General features: G+C 29.1%; 1 protein-coding gene across 1 annotated transcript; it reads right to left on the bottom strand.

Moving 5' to 3' along the window:
* Positions 1-5,204: 5,204 nt before the first annotated feature.
* LOC111311187 (vacuolar iron transporter homolog 4-like) lies at positions 5,205-6,162 on the bottom strand. Its single transcript, XM_022910560.2, has one exon. It carries the CDS (start codon positions 6,090-6,092, stop codon positions 5,418-5,420), a length of 675 nt encoding a protein of 224 aa, XP_022766295.2. The 5' UTR covers positions 6,093-6,162; the 3' UTR covers positions 5,205-5,417.
* Between the last annotated feature and the right edge of the window lie 9,175 nt (positions 6,163-15,337).

Raw genomic sequence — 15,337 nt, 5'->3', positions numbered from 1 at the left:
TGTTAAATTATCGATAACTTAGTGCTAGATAAGTTAGAATTTAGTTGTAAATTAGTGATGACAATAAATCAATGATAATTTAGCAATAAATCATTGATAACTTAGGAATAAATTATCAATAACTTAGTAGTAAATTAGTAATAACTTAATAGTAAATCAATAATAATTTAATAGTAAATAATTGATAACTTAATATAAAGTCATTTATAACTTAATAGTAAATTAATTACATAGCTTAGTAAATCATCAACTTATAGTAGTAAATTGTTATCTATCTATTTCCTTATTAACTTGAAATCTTTACTAAAATAAATTGTTATGCTATATGATATCCTTTATAACACCGATAGCCACTAAATGAAAAATTATTGTCTTTAAGGATATCTTTAGGTTAATATCATGAATAACTTCTAAACTATAGCGAAATGTTTAATGTAATACCTAAATTTAAAAAATTATTAATGTAATACATGAATTATGAATCTGTTAACTAATGTGGTATTTACCTTTAATGTGGTTAATTCTAAATGATGGTACGTGGTGAATAAACAATTATCCAAGTATCACATTAGTTAATAGATTTATAGTTTAAGTATCACATTAAATATTTTTAAAGTTCAAGTATCACATTAAACAATTTAGTATAGTTTAAGAACCATTCGCGACATTATCCTATATCTTTAAAATGAGAGAAAGAATGAGTCTAAACCTATTTAAAAAAACCATAGAAAAATTACTTATAATTAGTTATTTTCTTGGGTACGTAATATTTTTATATCAAAATATATGATTTATTAATAATAATAGTATGAATTCTATAATTTATAATTTTATGACAATATTAGTTAAATGATGGATTTTTATGACTTATACTAGTATATAATTTGTTAGTTCAAAAGCTTGCATCTTCATGAACATTGAAGTTGATGATAATCTACCATTTTATCTTCGATTATAGTCTTCCCTTCCAAGCCTTGATTGAACTTAAGATGTGATGACTGTTAAATTTATAGTGTTTTACATGTCCATTTTAGTTTAATTTTTAAATTTTGCTTGATTTTGTACTATGAATGTTGAATTCTTAATTTTTAGGGTTTGACACCTTTGGACTAAAATTCTATGCAAAATCTATGCAAGATTCAGCCAAGCATAAGACAAGCAATATTCGGCCATGCATGGGAGAGTTATAGGCGAATCCAAATATCTTAAGGATTTCCTATATACATTCAACTATCGAAGGAGTTGTTGTTGCATAAGGACTCTTTGATCAATTTAAATAGTTTAACTCCAAGATGGACACCTTAAAGAATATAAAGGCTAGAGTTTTAATTCAATAAGGATTCTTTGATTTCTATCCAAGAGAGTTTGAACTCAAGGAGACCTAATCCAAAAAGAGTCTTGGATATGCCTTAGCAAAATATGTATTTGAATTCAAGATAAATAATTTGAATATTGCTCTTGCATTTCTACCTTAGCCAAACCTACTTTCAAAATTCAAGATAATGATGACATGGCAAGAGAAGTGTGCATTGAAGACCAATCTAAGAACACCTTTCAGCCAACACATGTGTTATTGAAGATCCCATATTCAATCAAACACTTCCAAGATCAAGATAACTTGTAATCTTTTAAGAATTCAAATTATAGTAGGACTTTGTAATCCTATCCTATGCTTGGCCAAACCTATGCTTATAAATAGTGAGCCATCCCTCACTTGTAACACATCTCACATCCCACAACACATCTATTCTCCTTTTTCTCTTTTCTCTAGTTTTGGTTTTCTTTAAAGTTTCTTTATAGTTTTCTTTAGTTAAGCTAGGATGACAGACTAGTCATAACAATCTTGTTTTCTTAAAAGCATCTTTTAATACAAGTTTTCTTTAGATTCTTATTCAAGATCTCTTTTCATTATTCCGCAAGTAATCTTTATATTCTTTTTTATTTTCAATCTTGTTTTCAATATTGTTCTTTTATGTTTTCATTACAATCGACCAACCTACATTATTTACAAAGCTGTTGGTTTTCTTTAGTTTACAATTATTTTTGACCATCCCTTAAAACTACCAAGTGATAGTTAGTTAATTAGTTGGTTCTTAGCCTATACAATTTTTGTTTACACTTTTCAATTGTTTTCTTTATTTTTTGTTTAAAACAATCAACTATCTTTTTTATCTATTTAAATATAAGGCTAGTAAAGCATCACTTTTGGTACTTGGTTTTGCACCCAATATGTAATCCTCACTGGAATGATACTGTACTTCATCACTTTATTAGTTGATAGCGATCTATGCACTTGCAGGCTATAAAAAATAACAATCAAGATGGACCTTTAAAGAACAAGAAAATTACTTTAAGGCATGCTACAAATGCCATTTTTCTTAAGGCATATTCGTGTCTATTAGTTATCATATGCAAAGATATAACCGAAATGCCTCCAAAATACAAGGAACATTGTTTGATTTCAACTTTTGATTTCACCTTGCACTTGTGATATCAAATCACTAAATATCTCTTGATGAAAATGAAAATTTTAAACTTTGAACATTAATTTCTACAAAAATTATGCAAAGTAACTAGCCACTTTTTGGTTAGAATAGGAGAAAAGAGAAAGAGTTTTTGAATTACTAATTCTATTAAACTTCTCTAAATGAATACTCACAATTTCTATTTATAAAAATTAAATCCTAAGATTGTGACTCTTTGATTGGATTGTTCAATCAAAGATCACTTTTTTATTATAAATATGTCTTTTTGAAAGATTACAAACATATTTGTTTATTTGAATAAATCAAAATTTTCACATGGAGAAACAACTGTTCACATTTTTTGAAATTATAATTTTTCAAGTAAAGCAACCATATTCCAAGAAAGCAGTCGATTGCCTTTTGTAATTCTAATTTTCATAATGTTTTCTTTAGCAAAGTAGTTGACTTCTTTATAGAGCAGTATACTTTTTTCATCTTACAGAATGCATTCAACTCATGAGCAATTGACTACTTCATATGCCAATTGATTTTTTTTTCAATTTCTAGAAAGGTTTTATATTTGGCTTCCTATAAAGTAGTCGATTTCTATTCAATGGTAGTCAACTGGTATAACATAGATCAATTTTTTAGAAGATAATTAATAAATAACAGTCCATTTTATTAGGGTTTGGAATCAATTCTTCTCACTTTCAGCTATTACAATCGATTGTAATAGGCTAGTGGTTGACTGTTATTTATACAAAATCTATTTTTAGCTTCTGTTTGTCAAAAAAAGTTGACTCTCTGCCTTTGGCAGTCGATTGCTCCCTTTGAATGCCTAAAGCAGTCGACTCCTTTGAACATGGCAGTCAACTACTTTCATGTAAAGCCTTCTCTGTATGTTTCTTTAAACTTTATTATTTCATGTAAAGCCTTAGAAACAAAACCTTAAGTTATTTTAACAACTTAACAATATTTCTCTATGATTAAGTTATTTACTTAATCATATGTTCATATTTTGAAAATATTTTCCAACATAATTGAGTATTCGTCAAATAAAAAAATCACTCCATTTTAATTAAAAAGAGATTCAAATATTAAAAAAGATTATTCACAATAAATTTTAAAGTCTAATAAAATATTTAAAACAAAGTTTACCTTCAAAATATAAGAGTATTTTTTTATTGTTGTCTAAAATATGTAATACCTTATTATTTTTAAAATTCTTATATTTCATTATTTAGCAAATGATAGTAATGTTAAACTAAAGTTACTTGAGAAAAGTATTCCAATATTGAAAGAACATAAAAAAAAATTAATTTAGGATAAAATATACCTTTAAATGCAAATGGGTTATTCAAACTCTTATTGTAACATATTTGTATAAGTTATATTAAAAATAACTTTAGTAAATATCTCTTGTAAACAAATAAACTTCCTTGATTATTAAATTAACTGAGACACTATTTATATTTCTTGATTGCTTCATATCTTTTTTAAAACATGTTTATAAATTAATATTTCTTAATTAATAGAATTTGTGCATGTATTTTTATTAGAAAATGAAATTACAAAATGATTTATATTATATAAATAGGTACATGCATGTTAAAATGGAAGTCAGTGATTGAAAAGAAAACGTTTGAAAGTTAGTTTATTTCAAGCAAAAAAATTTTTGCAACAATGGGTTTCAAATCAAATAAAGAATTTAAATATATGAGAAGTAAGAGCCTGAATAAATTCAACAATGATTGATTGTCTCATAAATTTATAAAATTAATGATAAAGATCCACCACCAAAGAAGTTAAAAAGACAGCTCAAGAAAAATATACAATAAAAAAAATGTAAAATCCGATTTGATTGTTATACAAGATAATCTTTTAGAGATGAAAATTTTTCTTAAAAAATTATAAAAAATAAATAAATATTGTGACCTAACACTAGAATACGTTAAGAAAAAACTTCTAAATGGAAAAATCAAAAGAAAGAAGGATTAAATATTTAAATTTTTTTATATTCATTTGCCTTTTGATTTTCACTGATTATATAGTTAAATGTTAGATATTATAAATATTCTCTATTAAAACTTTATTTTAAAATTTAGGTCATACATATTTGCTTTTTGAACTTAAATTTACCCTTTCAATTTAATTTAGTATTATAAGAATTATTTTAATTTTATTACTTTAAAAATACTAAAGTTATTAATTATATTAATCTATATTAAATTATAACTTAGTCAATATGCACAGCAGGTACCATTATATTATATTTATAACTTAGTTAATACATATATATATATATGGAGCAGAAAAACATAAATTATCCTCTTATACTTTAGTATCCACTAACATATAAAAGTCCCAAATAGATAAGTTTCAATGACAATTCAATCCATTTGAATTACGAAGAAATTATTTATATTAATTAAATAAATAATGTTTTAATAAGGAAACATATATATATATATATTTCATCAGTTAGAAAGTGAAATTCTAACTTGCAATTTCGTATTTAAATATTGAAGTAACACAGTTAGAATTTATGAAATAAGAGAAAAGAGAATTATTACATTCTGTGTTTTGCTCAAAACTCTATGTATATTAAAATTTTTTTTTTAAAAAAGATCCAAATGGTTCATAATTAAGCTTGAGAGGAATTTGCTTTATCTAAAATTTACACAACATTAATAATTTTACATAGAAATTAATTATATATTTAAGTTAAATGGAGATAATTAGATCTTACATAAACAAAAATATTTAAGTACTCTTTCTATATATATATATATATATATATATATATATTCCAAATATGTAGAGCATGCATATTTCCATGCACAGATTGCGTCCAAGGAAAAAGCAACATAGGAAAATATATCAGACAAAAACAACATGGTTACAGTTCCATGTCTCCACAATAGCCAAAAGGCAAGGTAGAAAGAAGGAAGTTCAGAGCCCACTTGATCCAATCAACTTGGTTAACCCAAAGGTTACAGCCATAGCCAGCCACCCTCCAACCAAGACCCTAACTGCAGACCTCACGGTTGGTGCCTTCCCTAACACAGCTCCCAACCATCCGAATACCAACAAAGCCAAGCTCACAGCACCAATAACTACACCTAACCTCACCTGGTACTCCCTTACAAAAGATGCAGCTAGCAAGGGCACCATTGCTCCCACTGAAAATGAAAGCGCTGAGGCTGCAGCTGCTTGTAAAGGGTTTGGTAAAGACTCCTTTTCTCCTTCGTTTTCTTCTTCTGTTTCTCTATTTTCACCTCTTTGCTTGTCTCTTTTAATCTGCGCCAACTCTATATCTAACTGTGAATAAACGGAAACAAACTCACCTATGGCCATGCTGCAAGCCCCAGCTACCAGACCTGCAAAACCGGTTAGTATCATGGCTTTAATGTCTTGTTTTACTGCACCAACACCCATCATCAGTGATGCAGTGGAGACAAGTCCATCGTTGGCCCCTAGGACCGCAGCTCGTAGCCATTGTGATCGTTTTGAGTAATTAAAGTCATCTTTTGCTTCGATTTCCATGCTTGTTTGTTGCTCAACATCATTCAATGGTGGGATAGTGAACTTCTGGTTATTGAAAGATGCTCCGTTGGTGGTTTCCATGAGAAAGGAAAGGAAATGGCAAGATGTTAGAAAATGAGGGAAATTAGAGAAGGAAAGAAGGAAAAGTGTGGAGGACACACGCCCCCTAGAAGGGTATTTATTGAGCGAGACGTTCACTGTGAAGGAGGCAAATGTGGGGTATAAGCACCCATGAAGATCTTAAGAAATACTGTTTCACAAAAAAAAATAAATAAATGAGAAGCTGTCTCGATATCCTAGAAACAAAATTTTTCTAAGTAGATTTGCCAAAGAAATTATGTCATCTGCCCAAAGAATTGCATAGTTTACACATTTAATCTCAAAGAAACAAAAAAAAAAAAAATTTCCCGTGAACTTTTTTTTTAGCCTTATATTCTTGGTATCCTTTATAAGCATCAAATATTAATTAAGGGATTTTTAAGCAAAGTTAAGAAAGATAAAAAAGTAAAAGAGAGAAATTTTTCTCATTTTCAATGGACTGCTGCCTGATCTGACACCAATGATTGTTAAATCACAACGTACAAAATCAACTTAAGGTAGATAAGAATTAATTAATATGGTAAAAAAAATGTAAATTAAAGTTTAAAGCTTGAGGAAAAAAAGAAACATTTATTGTATTGGAAGGTCTTTGCGGGGGTGTCATGATTTGATATTTACATACGCACTGTAACTACACTATTCAATTGCTGCTCACCCCATGACTATGGTCTCCAGATATGCAGGCGTTGGAAGATCTTTAAAGAAGCCTAATCAAGCTGATTTTTGACCAATTAAACAAAGTAAGCTTTGCCACCCTGTGAATCACTTCTACAATGGACTCAGACTCGACTCTCAAAATTTTGTATGGCCAACACAATTGGTAGTATATGGTAAAAACAGTAGTCATCATTTCTCCACTTTGCTGCAAATTCGATGTTGGATATATTGCTTCTGATCATCAAAATTATTGGCTTCAAATTGTTTGAAAAGCCAAAAAAAAAAGTAGTAGGAAAGACAGAAAAGGTTAAAAACAAATCTAAAGAAGCAAACTGAAACCATAGAAGTACAAAAATTGAAATTTTTGTAGTCTATTATCTGTTATAAGTTACGGAGAAGATATGAAATTTTTATAATGATATCCCAAAGGAAATGTACTACCAAGGCAGTTACACCGGAATACAAATTCATGACTAAAGCATGACTACTAAACAAGACAAAAGAAAGTACAAAACATTTCAAATCTCTTAATTTCTTCGGTTATATATCCATCTTTTTATTACAAATCACTCTGTTATGTTTTTTTCCTCCTTTGTTTTCTTTTCGACTGCCCATAGGGCATGTGATTTTCGATACAGTTGGTATATATGTATATATATATATATATATATGGCTTTCTATTGAAATTATATAAATATATATATATATATTTGGCTTTCTATTGAAATTGTGCCTTTGAGAAATTTGAGCTCTATGTATCCTACAAGGTGAGTTTATATAACCTATATAGATTAAAATTAACATTATAAAATGGCCATTTGCTTTCTCATTTTTTGGTATTTGAGAAAGGAGATGGTCATTGGTTGCTTTCTAACAAACATTTAGTTGAATTTCTGCATGTCTGACAAAACTGAAAGACGTTAAGCAGTTTCAAGGGTTATAGCCCCATGCAAATTAAAGGTCGGCCTATAATATAATAATGAGAATAAGTAATAAATATTTCCAAATCGTATGGAACCATCTTTCTTTCTTTCTTTTCTTTTCCTTTCATTTTTTTTTTTTTTGAAAACCACCAGTTTGTCAATGTTCTTCAACTCCATTTATCATATAAAAATTTAAGCTCGTTACTTTACGTATAACCAAAGCACCTTTGACAATACAAAACACTTTGATTATCTAAAATGTTCTTTTTTTGTGCTGTCTGTAGGAAAATCCAATTAGACTATATAAGTAATTATCTAAGTATTGAAACCCAAAGATCTTCTGCATAGATAGAGGGCCTACAACCCACTCAAAATGACAACCCCAAAATTAATGGATTGCTGAATCGGAGAGCACTTAGTTGTGGGAAATAGATAATGTTAAATAAACGAAAGGAGTGTGCTATCCACACGACTACCACCCACAGCCCATTAGATTTAGCAATTGAAAGAATAAAAATAAAAAATGCCGGGATAATTTTTTATTGCCCTTTCATTTTCAACTTTCCACTCAGACACTATGATTATGATTTTCTTCTCTATCTTCTATCTTTGGTTTTCTTCAGTAATTTAGTCTGGTGAATTAGCGGAGTCCCAGCTGATTATTTGCCTTTATGGCTTATGACAATTGTATGTTTCACCATACTTACATGATATATCACCCGCACTACAGGGGTTTTGATTTTTAGCGACATTTTTTTTATCGTTTAGCGACGTTTATTAACATCACTATAAAGTTACGGCGTTTGCAAAAAAAAGTCACGCAAAGTGTCGCCTATACACGCATTACGATAAATAGCAGTATTTTAAAAAAAAAACTTCAATATTAGTAGCATTTATATCTAAAGTGTCGCCATTTTAGCAGCATTTATATCTTTGAGATGCCACTACGTTAGAGGCGTTTGAATCTGAAAATAGCTCAATATTAGCGACGTTTGTATCTTTTAGTCATCGCTATTTCAGTGACATTTTTATGAGAAAAATGCCCTTGCATTGACGGCATTTGTAACAGAAAACGCTGTTACTTTAGAGGTGTTTGAATCTGAAAATGCCTCAATATTTGCAGCATTTATATCTTTTAAGCGCCTCTAATTCAGTGGCATTGTTATAAGAAAAACGCCGTTGCTTTAGTGACGTTTTTATAAAAACATCACCTAACTAACGGCGTTTGCTGAAAAGAGCGTCACTACTTATAGTGGCATTTTATGCTATAAACGCCACTAAATTATTCATTTAGCGGCATTGCCCAACGCAAACGCCACCATTATGTAAAAATATTTTTTTTAATTTCTTATAATAAATTTTATTTTTAGTAAAGAGCTTATATTCAAAAACTGAAATTAATATTAACTTCATTCACGTTTAAATATACATCTAATTAATACAAAGTTTAATAATTAGTAATAACATTCAAATATTGTAAATACATTAACCAAATAAAAAATTAAAATGTATGAAATGGATGACTACATACATTTTGCTGGCTGCCAATTGATGAAGAAAATTTTTTACCTTGGTCACTAGTGTGCTCAACAACCTACTGAATAATATCATACAATTTTTAACACTTCATTGTATGCTTATTTTTTATTTAAAAATTTTAATATTTACTAAATATAATACCTGAGTTGATTGAGCACCAAGATCATTTTCTAAAAATTGTTGTTGCACAAAATTCATAAGATGATCGAATCTATCATGCAACTACTTAAATTTTGCACGCTCTAGCTCCATTCTAGCATGTTCTTCTTCAATTTTGGCACGCTCCTGTTCTCTTTCTGCTTTCATTTGCTAAAAACGTTGTTGCATAGTTTGTAACTCCCCTTTCAATATTGAAATGTCTCGCGAAGACTGACTTACTGAGAGTGTAAATTATGGAGAGTTATGTCCATAGTAGGCAGATAGTGTTAGATCCAATCCAAGGCCTCGAACCCGTCCATGCCTTTCTTTTCCAGCAACTTCTATGAATATCCAATTTTTCATTTCTTGCATGTTGAGAAAACCTTCAGATGCTACTTCAATCTCAGTAATCATTTTTTCTTTCACTTTCTCCTGTGAATTTGTCATATAGATTAATTGATTATATGTTAAAAAGAGTTAATATTTACTTTATGTTAAAATAGATAATACAAATTACCATAATTTCTTGTGTTTTGACATTCATGTAAGATCCATCTTTTTTTTTGTGTTACGTGAAAAAGTTTCATACGTCTAATTGTACCACCCATCTCATTCTCCTATACAAAAACATATGTTATTTGATAGGATACATATCAACCGTAACTTATTTATGCATATCAATCCTGTCAATCAATTATTAAAATTCTGAATAACTTTAATATCCTTTATTTATATTTTAGCCCTGTAACAACACAATAGTCTTAAATATACATAAAGAATAAAAACATTTTGGGCTTTCACATATATCGATCATGGAAACCAAATTCAATTATTTTTTCTCAATTTAATATGAAGGATTGAAACCATTCAATATGTTGAAAGGCATCCAAAATTTATTTGTATATTTACCTTTTATATGCAAAAATATTCCCAAACAGACATATTTGACAACTTTTTCTCTCATATCAACCATAGAAATCAAGTTCAATCAATTAGACTAGCTTAATATCAAATATTGAAGCTATCAAAACTGTTAAAATATAACAATAACAACAACCAGATAATAAAGGCATAAATATACGTAAATAGTAACTTTTCATACATATCATTCATGTAACTAAGTTCAAAACTTTCGATAAGTTTAATATCATGTATGGAAATAATCAAATCTATTAAAATAGAACAATAAATGTTAATTTACATATTTACCTTTTAACGGCAAAAAAAGTTCATTTATTGGAATAAGTTAATTATTATAAACTTACGATTTCTTTTTGCTTTCTTGTAAAACTTTTTTATCCACTTGTGTGGCTATATTTCTGTTGCTTTCTACTACCAATCCCAATATGTTCTCTTTCCTATTATAAAATGTAATTACGTATATGATAGAAATACAAATATTACCAACTAAAACCATCAAACACTTTCATCATTTCATTATATTATACAAAGTTATAAACTAGTACCTCTCCTTTTCTTGAGAATCAAAATCTAACCAGTTGTTCATATTGCCACCTAATCACATTACGAGGTAGATTTTGCATCATCACATCTACAATAGTATTTCGATCGAAATACTTATTCTTCAAACTATGCTTATAATCTTTCCATTTCTTTCCCAATGACTTAAGCACAAATGAAGTTCGTATTTCAAGTACAAATCTTGACTGTAATAATACAATAAGAAAAGTTTGAATAAGTAAACAAAATATAAAATAAAAAATTTGAATATATCTAATTAATTATACTAATACCTCAATAAATTTTAATGCATCGACCTTAACTTCTTATGGAATATTATGCCATGTTTCATAATGAATAGGCAATTTCATTCCATTACGAGCTAGCATGCCTAGAAATTCAGCCAATAGTTAAGCCTTTTCACCAATTGGTTGCCTATCAGAATTTGCAGACACTACAATAAGATCGTTAAAAGGTAGTGCAAACAATTCCTTCAAAGTTATCCGACCTCTAGTCCTCTGTTGACCATTGTTATCAACTGTAACAAATATAAAATATATTTGTAATATCGTAATACTTTTATCATTATACTCGAATTCTAAAATTTGAGTATATCATACCTGCATTCAAATTTAAAACATAATCAATTGATGAGGTGCTATATAAACCTGGACCTCCGTATTGTCAGATCTAATATCAGTTAAAGGGTTAGAAATGACGAAGTTAGATCCGACAGTACATTCATTTTCCTTCAAAGGATTCAGTCCATAGCCAATATCTACAGGTGCCACAGACGGTTCTGAACAAATTTCTCTTATATGTTTTTCTTTCAATCTACTTCTCCGTATTGTAGTTTACCTACATCATAAAAGCGAATATAGAAAAAATGTTAGTTCAGAAGATATATAAAGATATTTTCAATTTAAGAAATCAAAACCTACAATATATAAAGAACATATCGATTTAATTAAATCAAAATATAATGTATGATTTATAAGACAATAATTATACAATAGCGAATGTGACATTATTTACAAACTATTATTTACTACATTATGTCTTAAACACTCGAATTACAAATTATAGGTGCATGAAATCATGGTTCGTAAATGTCTTCAGTAACATTTTCGTGGACCCACTAAGTGTAAGTATTTGAGATATTCTCATCTAAGTTTTGTTCAGTAAAAGGATAACATTTAATTCCATGTTCAGCATCATCTTTGGTATCTAACCCCATATCAAATAAGTCTCTAGGTATGTTTCGAAGAACAACAAATTAACCCAATTCTTTCGGATCTTCAGAGTAAAATACTTGTTTGACTTGAAATGAAAATACATGAGGTTCATTGATGAGTTGTTGTCCAGTGTGAATTAATCGAAAAAAATTCACAAGTGTAAATTCGTACCGATCTTTCTTATGATCCTTCGTACTATTCATATCTATGCAATCACATTTAAATAAGATAACTTTTCACTTACCATAATAATCCAACTCAATGATGTCATTAATCATGCCATAATAGTCAATATTTTCCTCTAAAAGGTTTGTGTTCCTAGCACTAACATAGCTAGTAGTTGATGAAGTCACAATAACTCCTGAATTTTGTGTGCTTTTAAATCTCTCATAAGATTTTGTGTGAAATCTAAATCTATTGATGATGAAACCTTTGTATTGTTTCACAATCCAGTTCAGACCGTGTGAAAGACACTTCACCTATTTACTAATAAGCCTTCCATTCCAAACTTATAAAAGTTGAATATATATATGTTATTAATATTATTTTTACTGTAAGCATTCTATGTAGATAAACAATAATAGGAAGTATGGCATTACTTACAATTGCTCCTAACCATTCATGAAAGTTTTCAGCGAATAACTTATCAACCTCTCGAAGGTTTGATCATCAATAATGTGCAAGATCTCTCAAATTATTTCTATACTCACTATAAAGCATCATGATAAAGTATTAACACTAAAAAAAAATACAATAAATTATGCCTAATGTAATTAATAATTTCCTTGTAAACAACTTTTGTGCAAAACTATTCAATTGATTCATGATGAAAAAGAACATATCGATGTGCTTGTGTCCAAGATTTATCATCTAACTCCATCAATTCAACTTTGCCTATGGGTTGTCCAAAATTTTGAAAAAGATAATTATAGGTCGAGTCTGTATGCTGCATACCAACATTTCTCGAAGGTCTATTAAATCTCATTTCAACATCTTCCAAATAACAAGAACAAAATGTCATACACTCTTTTGCTAAATATCCTTCAGTAATAAAATATTTCAGATAGAGTTTGTTGCAACAATAAAACTTTAACCTTCCAAAAACCTATAGCATAAAACATTAGTCATACGTTATTTTAAGTAGATTGGCTTGATAATCAATAAAAATGTAATCAATCTATTAACAAATAATACCTTTCAATAGGATACATCCATCGATAATAAATCGGCCCACCGACCTTTGCTTCATATGGAAAGTGGATAACCAAATGTATCATAATAGTAAAAAAGTTTGGAGGAAAGATCTTCTCTAAATGGCATAAAATAATTGCAACTCGATCTTGAACTTTGTTAAGCTCTTTCATATTTATACATTTTTGACATAGAGATTTAAATATGTTACTCAATTCAATTACCACAAAAGTCACTTGCTTTGACATTGATGAGTGTAAAGCAATTGGAAGTAAGTCTTGTGTCAAAATATGATAATCATGTGACTTCAATGAAGAAAGTTTTCACTCCTTCATATTTACACATCTTGATATATTTGACGTATAGCCATCCGAAACTTTGATATTTTTTAAAACCTTGCAGAACACATCTTTTTCGGCTTTAGAAATCTCAAAACAAGCAGCAGATAATCGATATTTACCATTAGAAAGCAACATCAGATGAAGGTCTAGGTGAATCCTGATATCAACTAGGTCAAGCCGACTCTTTAAGTCATCCTTGGATCTTCCATTCACATTAAAAATTATCCCAATAAAATTTTTACAAATATTCTTCTCTATGTGCATCAAATCAAGGTATGACGTAATAAATTATATTATCAATAAGGCAACTCAAAAAATATTTTTTTTTTCATAACTCATACTCATTGGTGTCATCTACTTCATCATCTTCTTCATCACCTTGAATATCAAGATCACCAATTTCTGTATGACGACCACCAACTTGTGTAATACGAGGCCAGACACCTTCAAAGATGTCTCTCACTCTTTTCCTTAATGGAGTCATTTTTTTATATGTGAAATTGATATCTTTTAACTTTGACAAGATATTAGACCTACTAATGGGTAAAGACGAGCTGCTTAACTCTTCAATTCCATCAAAAAGATGTTTTTGAAATCTAAATCAATGATTATCATCTAACCATCAATGATGTCCTATATAACAAAATTTTCTACCATTACGTAACCACGTCGAACATGTCTGAGTAGCACAACATAGACAAGCATAACAACCTTTTGTACTCTAACCAGATAAATTGGCATAAGCAAGAAAATCGTTGATAGTCCATAATAAAACAGCATGCATATTGAAGTTTTTTATTTTTTATGCATCATAGGTCTCAACTTCTTCCCATAATTGCTTTAACTCTTTAATAAGAGGTTGTAAGTAGATGTCTATATCATTACTTAAACTTTTTTTTCTCGAGAATTATCATAGACAATATAAATGATTGTTGCTTCATAGCAATCCATGGTGACAAATTGTAAGGAATCAATACAACCGACCAAGTACTATAAGAAGTACTCATCATTTAAAACAGGTCGAATCCATCAGATGCCAATCCAAGCATAACATTTTGAGGATCAGATGCAAAGTTTGAAAATCTAGAATGAAATGACTTCCATGCTAAAAAATCTACAGGATGCCTCAATGATCCATCATTCATACACTTCTCATGATGCCACCTCATTGAATCTGTAATTTTGAAAGATATGTAGAGTTGTTGAAGTCTTGGTATTAATGAAAAATAGCGTAAAATCTTAACAGGCTTCTTTTTAACACATACCTCATCACCATCATCATTCAACCTTTCATCGAGGTTTTTATCGAACCAACGAGAAATGCCACACAAATGACAAGATTCTTGATTTTTTCTATCCCCCTAATACAACATACAATCATTGGGACAACTATGAATTTTTTCATATCCGAGACCTAAATCCTTGATCATCTTCTTTGATTCCTTACAAGATTCAAGAATTTTTACAAAAGGAAACATTTCTTTCATAAACTGTAATAATAAAGTTAGAGAGTTTTTCGACCATCCACATAAGCATTTCAAGTGAAAAAAATGAACACAGAAAGACAACCTTAAATGCTTCGATCCCTCAAAAAGTTTTTCATTCATCTCTTCAAGCAACCTATAAAACTTTAATGCTTCTCTTCTAGGTTGTTAGTTACGTACACTTATCCAGGTTTACCAAATTCATGCATTTCAACATTGGACTGATTAAATCATTCATTTTGGGGAAAAAGATTACAA

This window comes from Durio zibethinus, chromosome 1 (genome assembly GCF_047325235.1).
Source record: "Durio zibethinus cultivar Kanyao isolate XHJ-2024 chromosome 1, ASM4732523v1, whole genome shotgun sequence".
In the NCBI taxonomy this organism is placed as follows: Eukaryota; Viridiplantae; Streptophyta; class Magnoliopsida; order Malvales; family Malvaceae; genus Durio; species Durio zibethinus.
This window is presented reverse-complemented; position numbering and strand designations above follow the sequence as displayed.